Raw genomic sequence first — 8,890 nt, 5'->3', positions numbered from 1 at the left:
TTAAGCTTACCTGATAAATGAAAGAAATAGTTATAAAGGAAATGCCAAATGGTGCGAAATGGTATAAACAGTGATCAGGTCTATTGGATTGAAGTTGATGCCCCTCCCACTACCACCGACCATTGTTAAGCCAACCACAGTTGATTATGTGCCTAGGATATACATACATACTGTCATTTTATTGAATTTGTGCGTAATGTCCGACATTTGAGAAACATGAACAATGCACAAACATATAGATACAGTTTAATGATTACAGCAGAGTGAGAAGCAACACAAACGACTAAACACAGAATTCCCTTATCTTTGTATTTGTTTTTGAAATAATTGCACCAGGCAATATAGTTAACAGAAGTGCAGTCCAAATGTTCCACCTGTAATCCTTAGCACCACACACACACAGGCACTCTGAGAATATTCTTTGGCAAAATTTATTTTCTACTCCTTGATTTATAATGAATAAATGGTTTGACAAATACAAAACACTCAAATGACGCTGAAGAATTACAAGATGGAAGTTGAAACTGCTTCTGAGAGTAGTCCTTGTTTTACTATACATACAGTCGATTCCAATACTCACAGAGCATTGGGTTTAGCATGAATTCCCTATAAAGAATATCTCAAAGTACAAGCAGGTTTACTTTCTTCGAAAAAATAAAAACGGTCAAATTACATTTCATTAATAACCGTTTACCATCCTGAAAGCATGTACGAGCATCATGTCACAATAGTGCGAGTTTCTATTGAGAATTCCTTCAAGTTTAACTAAACTTGCTATAATTTTAGTTGAGTAAAAGATATCTATTTGAACTGTTCAGTGATGATCCAATGTGTGGTGTATTTTTATTCTCTTATAAACATATATGTATATATATATATATAGAACTAGAACACAAATCCTAAATTTCTGTATCAATTTCTATTAGCGAATTAATCCTTCAAAATTTAATATCTTTGAGCTTGTTCCTACACTACTTTTGCTGTCATTTATTTGAAGAGTATTAAATGAAATCTTGGAGCTTTATCCCCTTGATCAAGCTAAGAAACAGCCAGCAACAGATAATTGTCTATCGATACAATTGTAAAATATTTTAAAAGTTAGGTGTTTTATGCAAATGTATTATTATTTAAAGGAAATACCTAATTAGTTTTCGAAGAATCAATGAAAATGTGCATTATTTTTGATGAAAGTGGCCGTACTACCACAAGTGCATGGCTAGCATGAGTGGTATTAGCCACTTTCATCAAATGCTTATGGTATTTTTCATTAATTCTTCTTGAATGATGGTATTCCCTATACTTACACCCTAAACCCATGAAGAACTATTAACTAATAATTAGAAAATGATAGAAAATCAAGGATTTTCAACATTTATTACACTCTTAATAATTTTTCATGGGTTAATTTCCTATTTCCACTCTGCTATTATAACTAACGGCATATTGCAATTGTTCATTAAACGTGTACTAGCTAAGAAAATATTGACCTCGTTAGAAGCCTATTGCATGTCATTGGTTAGAGATAAATTGAGTCAATTTCAAATATCCGTTCCAAAATGTCCTTCAGCGAGGATAAAACTCTGTAGGCTAGGTTAGTCTTGGCATACAAAAGTATATCTTTGAAACTATTGCTATGCAGGGAGTCTCTGCTTTTGGGTTTTGGTTAACAAACTATAATCATTTATCTGGTATAAAGACCTTTCTTTGGCAATTAACTCAAAAGAACTCTTTGATAGAAATTTAATGCATGCTGCAATGCTGCCCTATATTTATGAAATTGCTTTGAGAAATTCTTTAAAGACACATCCTCTGCACTTATATATCATGCAGAGAAATTGCTAAGACAAAAAATATTGCCTAAATGAGGAAATTCAAACTAAAAATCATTTGCAAGTAGTTGTGTTCACTAAAATCAAATGTTTAGAAAACTATTGCAGCAGTCAAAGCCCACATTTTTCTTTTCATTGGAGGTTCTCAACAAATGGGTCTTTTCTTGCATATTGAATTTCCCAAATTTTTGTCAGAAGCGTCAACATTTGTATATCCATATCTTTCCATAATGGACACAATAGAAGTAACACTACGCTCCAATTAAAATTTTGCTTTAATTTTAGTCACAATGACAACAAATCTTCACACTTCAAACAAAAATTTCAATTTTACGAAATTCTTCTGTGCCCTCTGAGCCTCATTCTTAAGCATTCCGGATTGACATTGTGAAAATAAAGGCTATTGCTGACTCCAACAATTTTTCTTCCTATTGACATAATATTTTGATTAAACTTGAGGTCAAAGTTGGTGTTGTTTGAAAGAGGAATGATAAGTGTTAATAAAGCCATATTTAGTTTGTGAATCTAGTGAATTTTGTACATAAAAAGAATACAGCACAAGGGCACATGACATACTTTGATCCTTTGATCTTCGACTTTTGCTCAATACAAATTCGTGACCAAGATAATTTACAATGTGTTATTCTTGTGTGTTCAGGATGATGACAATGTAAAGTTGACAATTGCTAATCTAGAATAGACCCTTTTCGAGTTCCAAAGTACTGCTGTGTTTCTTGAATACAGACTCATTTACTCAGGCTTAGCCTCGATTTTGTGAAGAATGTTCACATGTTCCAGTCACGGTCCGTCAAGTTTCGAAGTGTTCGTATTGTTGAACTTGTGCATTCTTTACATTACATTATTTTGGTATTTGCGAGTAATTAGACACTGATTCAAGTCTGAGTAAATGAGTCTGTAATCAAGAAACACAGCGGTAATTTGGAACTCAAAAAGGGTCTATTAGATTTGGGGCATTTAGGTATTAGTTCTGGAAAGTTCTGCATCGAAATAGGGCAACCAATTTGAATAACTATTGTTCTGGACTAACTTTCATACATGTCAAAATGCTTTTACTTTTCCATGTGAACATGAGAAAAGTAATGTGGAAAAGTAAAAGCATTTTGACATGTATGAAAAACTAGTCAGTCCAGAACAATAGTTATTCAAATTGGTCACCATTTTTCGATTCAGTGTATACTTCATTCAGTAGTGGAAAATTTAGTGCCATGCGGCTACCATGTTACGGGTTACCCTGATGAAAGAATAAAATGGCATTTTCTTGTGGGGTAACTCTTCAAGTGTACAAAATCCACTCTACAGTAGAGGGGTACCATGAGGTAAACCACTACTGGATATTGTTAATCTAAAATGCTAACCAGTGACCTTGAAATGGCTAGTAACTATGACAGAACAAGGTGCAATATATATCGTTAGAAAAATTAGCAACAATCCTCTTTCAAATGCTTTAAAGACAAAGTGCTCTTTTGGTAGATTCTGATTTGCAACTCAATTCTAGAGGTGGCTAAATATTAAAAAATCATGTCATATGGAAATAATTCACAAATTTTAAATATATTGCAGGAAAACACTAAGATATCTTGCTAATAATCTCCTTAGATGTATGTTATTCTATATACAAATCACTGAACAAGTACCTTGTTCAAGAAAATAACCCTGTACCGCTGTAGAGCTGTCTATTTCAGAGTACATATGGCTGCCGTTGTAGATTTTTGTGCTTAATAACTGAATACATGTCTTTCACCTATTGTTTCATGAAGCACGCAGATTGTTGCAAGCTACATGTCGCATTCACCTCATGCAAAGGTCTTGAGATTTCCAGACAAATACAAGCTCTGTTGTAATGACTGGTCAGGGGTAGGTGTGCTTGATTTGGGGTTTCTTTCATGAGGTGCCCAACGTCTCTAGTCAATGTCGCTTCATATGAAGAGACAAGTGATCCGATCTTGAGAAGCATCGCTCACAATGAACGCACTTGAACGGTTTTGCTCCAGTATGTTTTCTGTAGTGTCTCGTAAGTTCGTCAGATCTTGCAAACCGCCAAGTGCAGCCTTCCCATGAACACTTGTAGGGTTTTTCACCAGTATGTGTACGGCGATGTGCCTTTAGGTGTGAACTTTTTGTATACACTTTTGTGCAGCCCTCATAATCACACTTGTGAACCCGTCTTCTCTTCATACCGTCATGAGTTTTTAACCTATAATAATAGTAATAATAATACCTTGGTTAGAATGAATTATTAGCATAAATATGACTTTTTAGGGTAATATCTCTTACTCTGAAGTGCGACGTGGATCTTTAACCATGGTTGGGCTGTCTCCACTGTGAACGAAAACAAAATTTTACAACTGTCATTCAAGAGGTGTAGGTTACCAGTCATTTTGCACAACTGCCTTTTCGCACAAGTCATTTCAAACAAAAGCAATCCTTTTTTGCAGAAATTCAAAAATCGATTCACATAAAATATGTTTCATAAAAGCAACATAAAATGGTCATTAATTTGACCTCTGTATTATTGCATTCCTTGAGTATAAGATTCTTTGTTTGAGTTTTATTGGTGTTAATTTGTCTTCTCACGCACAACCATTGCATAAAGAAATGATACTTAAGGGAATTAAGTGGTCGGAAAGTAGAAAACATTATGCCCACCCTTAAAAAGGGTCATTAATTGTTAAATCTGTTCAATACATGAATCATAAACAACTCACTCATCTGAAGCAATGTGTGGAGAATGCGTAGAAGGGTAATCTTCATCTGTCGGTATTAAATACTCTTCTTTTATGTGGTCACCAGGGGATACAATAACAGTTGGTGGACTATCTTTCCCATTACAACGGCCACTGTTATATCGAAGAGGAGAGTCTGATCTCTGCTGCAACAGAATATACAAATATATAAAATAAGTATATGCTATGAAAAAATTAATTTGCCATCTATATATTTTATTACCTGATAATCATCTTCATCTGCTGGTACCACTCTGATTACTGTCGTTCTCTGTACATGTCCCTCTGGGTCAAGCTTGGAAAACAAACCAAATATTGCTTTTATGTCTTTACTTCTAATTAAACCAGGTTTTCATTAGCAACACAAGGATATAAGCAAGCAGAAGCACTCAGAAAGAAATAAAATTTGATTCTTGTGCTTGTGTGAAGCCAGTTTTTCACAATGAAATGAAGACTCTAGAGCTTGTGTTTGTGCGTGCATCATAACTTTTTACAAGCTTTCTAACTAAAACATGGTTTGGCTTGACAAAGCCACAGTAAGCAAACTACTGAATTCAATGATCAATCCCTGTGAAAATCAAAATCAAAAAATATCTGAAGTATTAAGCTTAGTGTGGTATGTGCAATACCTGTATAACATGAGGTTGTGAGTAGCAATTTTCTAGGGCATCTCTCGAGCTGTAAAGAAAATTTGAAAATTTATTAGAAAAGGATCATGATGATGACAGTATAGTAATGGTTTTAAAGGTAATTTGGGCAACATATATAATAATGACGAGGAGAAGAATAGGCACTATGAGGGTATGTTGACGAAATAGAAAATGCATGCATATGCTGTGTGCAGTGACAAAAGCAGAAATGAATATAACAAAACTTGCCTTTCCTAGAGTCAAGGCTAAGCCTCTACATCCTAGAAATTATGGTGAGACTAGGGAATTACAGAACAATATCACAGTGCATCCTGTGGCTTTATCAATAAAAGGAATTTTTTCATTGCTTACATATAACTATAAATATATATTTAAAAAACGGCAACTTGACCAGCAATTTCCTTCCTTAGCTTCATTCAATTCTCAAAATTTAAAAAGTGCCTATTTCCTTCTACAGCAGTAGAAATAAATCAGCCTTTCTTGTTTTAATAAAATGTATAGCCTTAAAAGTTGTAATTTTAATTACTGTTTAATTAAATGGCTTCCAATGTGAATGTTTCATAAGCATAATGCCTGTCATAATTCACAGCCCTACAGCAAATCTACGAAGATTTCGGCCATTAAGGATCTTAATTTATGGGCTATGCTTTGCATTACCACAGTTGAGACTACCTAGCAAGAACAGAGAGATTATTACAAATAAATAAATCTGTAAATGCCTTTTCAAGTATGAAGAGTAACTCTCTTCAAGGTAAATAATTTACAGTCATAATATATAAACAAATCACTAACAATAGGGAGGCATTTTATTTTTATAATTTGAATCCTAAAAACAAGAATCAAATTGCTTTTGGTTGATTCAGAGGTTCAAGTTTTAAGCTTCACCTAATAATTATAGTTCAGGGGCTTAGTAAAATAAATATGCTCATCTCAATACTGAAAGAAGGCAGGGCATCTTTATCATATCACATCCAATGTTTATCAAAATGCTTTGAAGTGATTGGACAAGGCATCATTATTGAGGGCATACTTAGAGGGTAGGACTTAATAGGGCGGGTCCAATACACATAAAAGAAAAGGAGACTCCTCTAAAACTTTCTTTCATTGTATGTATAAATCAAATACAAATCAATCTTATTATATTATCATGCAATTCTTTTATACTTGGTAAAACAAAAAAGCAAGTATTATAGAAGGTCTTCATGTATCAACGCCCCCAAAGGTTCCACATTTTTGATATTGGAGAATTCTTTTAGGTCTATTGGGTCTTAGAAAATAAAAAAAGCTACTTTCTTTAAAATATATTATCAAATTTAACAAATTATTTAGGAATAAGAATTTAAAAAGGCAACAAAATGTGCGGGAAAAAATTCCAGGAACAGGAAAAACCTCCAAGATGTTACGTTCAAAATGAATTGGGCTTTCGAAACTCTACATTCGGTTTACTTAAGCTTATGTATATTCCTGTATATTCCTGAAAGCGTTCTCTGAAAAATTAATGCCTGAAAAATTATAAAAGCCGTGAAAAGACAAAGAATTGCTAAGTAAACATGGTTTCCGGAAGCTCTCTTTTGGTCCAACGAACCGAAAAACAGCTAATATCACAGCAAGACTACTGGAAAAAACATCACAAAAAATCAAAGCTCAGGAAGAAAAGACATGAAGTTTGGAGCTTGAATTGAATTCTTTTTTTCTGGTGGATTTTGTTGGCAAATTAATGGCTGGGACAATAACATTATCAGGTTAAATACGAAGTGTTTGTGGAGTAGTTTTAGAACAGGAAGCTGGAAGGCACAGGGTCGATGGAACACGCTTTTACCACATTATTATTAAACTGACGATCGTAATACACTTAAATTCAGTGTCCATTCAACACACTGATTTAAAAAGCCTTTATCGTGGGATTTAGATAATAATGCCAGGTAAATCAGTATATTTTTAAGCCGGTAAAGGTACATTTATTATTCAAGATTGGCTGCCTTGGTATAAAATGCTTCCCACGCGAAATTAAAATACGAAAATGCTCAGAGCAAAACGGCAAATCGGCAAAACACATCCTTGAATCTGAACTCCTCAGAGTTTTCACCTTCTTTTAGAATATAACTTGCATAAACTGTGCATAGACAGAGATCGGGGCTCGAGTGTAAAATGCTTGGCAATGTTTAGCCTTTTTCTAGTGTTGGATCTAAGCTCATATTCAAAACATTACGTTGTATAATTTACAATGTAGGGAATAAAAGCGCTGTAGGGACAGCTTGAATCGTCAATCGAATTCCACTAAGGTTTTGTAAATCTTTCTCGGTAAAACAGTGGCTCATCGCCATCGAGTAGACATATTTGAGTCCAGACATGACCGGAGCTTTACTGGTACAACCGATCGACCGGCTTTAATGTATATTCTCTAAGCAACATTAACATGATGCATGTGTTCACAAATCTATGCCTAAACTCCATCCAATTTTCCCCCGATACCCGCCTTACAACAAACTAGAATCAAGCTAGAAATACCAAACTCCATTCTACATACCAGGATATCTGGCTACAGGCTTCACACGTGGCTGTTTCTTCTGTAAAGTAAAGAATATAACAGCGAGTCAGAACCAAGCATCGAGTGGCTTTTTTGCTATTGTTCGTCAGCGACCGGATAAAAATGGCGGCCCCAACAAAAACCCATCAATTGACTAACCTTCGAGTAGCGAAGAATCAAATTGACAAGCCTGATCCTGAGTTTTCTTGGCTCTTTTTTGTATAGTTCGAGTATGTGTGGAGCTTTCTTCGCTCGACGCCATCTTGTTCGTCAACTAAAACAAGACGTCAATGACCACACCCGAAGTCTTGCGGCCGGCACGAAAATCTCCCTTGGGGGATGGGGAGAGGCAGAAATTCGACAGCGTCGGTTTTTCGCTTCTACATTTTTACAAAGGGGACAAAGAGATTTTTGCTACCGTGAGGTGGTTTCTATAGAAACGCTTCCTCTATACGTGGCGATTGGATAAGCAAGGAGATGAAAACTGCCAGAGAAATGTTCAAGTCAGGAGTGGTTCTATTGTTTGGCTTGTATCGCCACGCCTGGGCCTCGCTAGCTGGCGGAGTTGTTGGGCGTTTAGGCTGCGTTAGGAAAGAGACCGGCTTTCTCGCAACAGAACGCAACTCATTTAACCATGATATAACCATGGCATTTTCTATTTATATAGAAGCCTTAAATAAATTATCGTAATATATCTGTACGATAGAGAAAGATTTATTCATGAAACTAATAAGTCTTTGTTCGCTACATGAATATTAAGTACACGAAATCTAAGGGTTATTGCTATCCTAGAAAAATAACTAATGTGAGTTTGAAGTAGCGAAAGCAATTCGAGTGGCTAAGAACGCTTTCTAAACACACCGTGAGATCGTGACACCGCCCTTCGTGACCTAAACACTGAACAAGTTACAACGTAAATTTACCAGGAGAAATAGGCGATATCTCTTTCGATTCTAGAGCTTTTTATCTTTTATTGAAGAAATTTACTCAAATAGACTTGCCAGGGCTTTGCTTTTTCTTCTTCGCTTTTTTCCGAATTACGAAATAAAAGATTCAAAAATATGTCCTCACAACACGAGTTGTAAGACAATAGAAGGGTTGTTTGTTGCATGTCTTACTGGTTCGTTGGATACTGAATGG

General features: G+C 35.2%; 1 protein-coding gene across 2 annotated transcripts; it reads right to left on the bottom strand.

The window, feature by feature from the left end:
* Window positions 1–230: 230 nt before the first annotated feature.
* On the bottom strand, window positions 231–8,055 carry LOC116287338 (uncharacterized). 2 transcript variants are annotated; one of them, XM_031694008.2, is made up of 7 exons: window positions 7,910–8,055; window positions 7,751–7,790; window positions 5,203–5,251; window positions 4,797–4,868; window positions 4,556–4,719; window positions 4,125–4,169; window positions 231–4,044 (listed from the first exon to the last, which is right to left on the bottom strand). In XM_031694008.2, the coding sequence occupies exons 1-7, from the start codon at window positions 8,010–8,012 to the stop codon at window positions 3,756–3,758; spliced, it is 762 nt and encodes a 253-aa protein (XP_031549868.1). In that variant the 5' UTR covers window positions 8,013–8,055; the 3' UTR covers window positions 231–3,755. The 2 variants fall into 2 exon arrangements, with proteins under 2 accessions (XP_031549868.1, XP_031549869.1); XM_031694009.2 differs by having other exon boundaries at window positions 4,556–4,716.
* Window positions 8,056–8,890: the final 835 nt, after the last annotated feature.

The sequence above is a fragment of the Actinia tenebrosa genome, unplaced genomic scaffold (assembly GCF_029948245.1).
Source record: "Actinia tenebrosa isolate PJP-AT-01 unplaced genomic scaffold, QUT_ActTen_1.0 PGA_scaffold6__47_contigs__length_16458017, whole genome shotgun sequence".
Classification (NCBI taxonomy): Eukaryota; Metazoa; Cnidaria; class Anthozoa; order Actiniaria; family Actiniidae; genus Actinia; species Actinia tenebrosa.
This window is presented reverse-complemented; position numbering and strand designations above follow the sequence as displayed.

What these genes read in the sequence shown, in the direction of transcription:
- LOC116287338 (XM_031694008.2), bottom strand. Translation starts at nt 8,012, where the DNA reads ATGGCGTCGAGCGAAGAAAGCTCCACACATACTCGAACTATACAAAAA. An exon ending in GCCTGTAGCCAGATATCCTG is followed by an intron (nt 5,252 to 7,750) that starts GTATGTAGAATG and finishes TTTTCTTTACAG; the next exon opens with CTCGAGAGATGCCCTAGAAA. An exon ending in CCACACATTGCTTCAGATGA is followed by an intron (nt 4,170 to 4,555) that starts GTGAGTTGTTTA and finishes TTTCGTTCACAG; the next exon opens with TGGAGACAGCCCAACCATGG.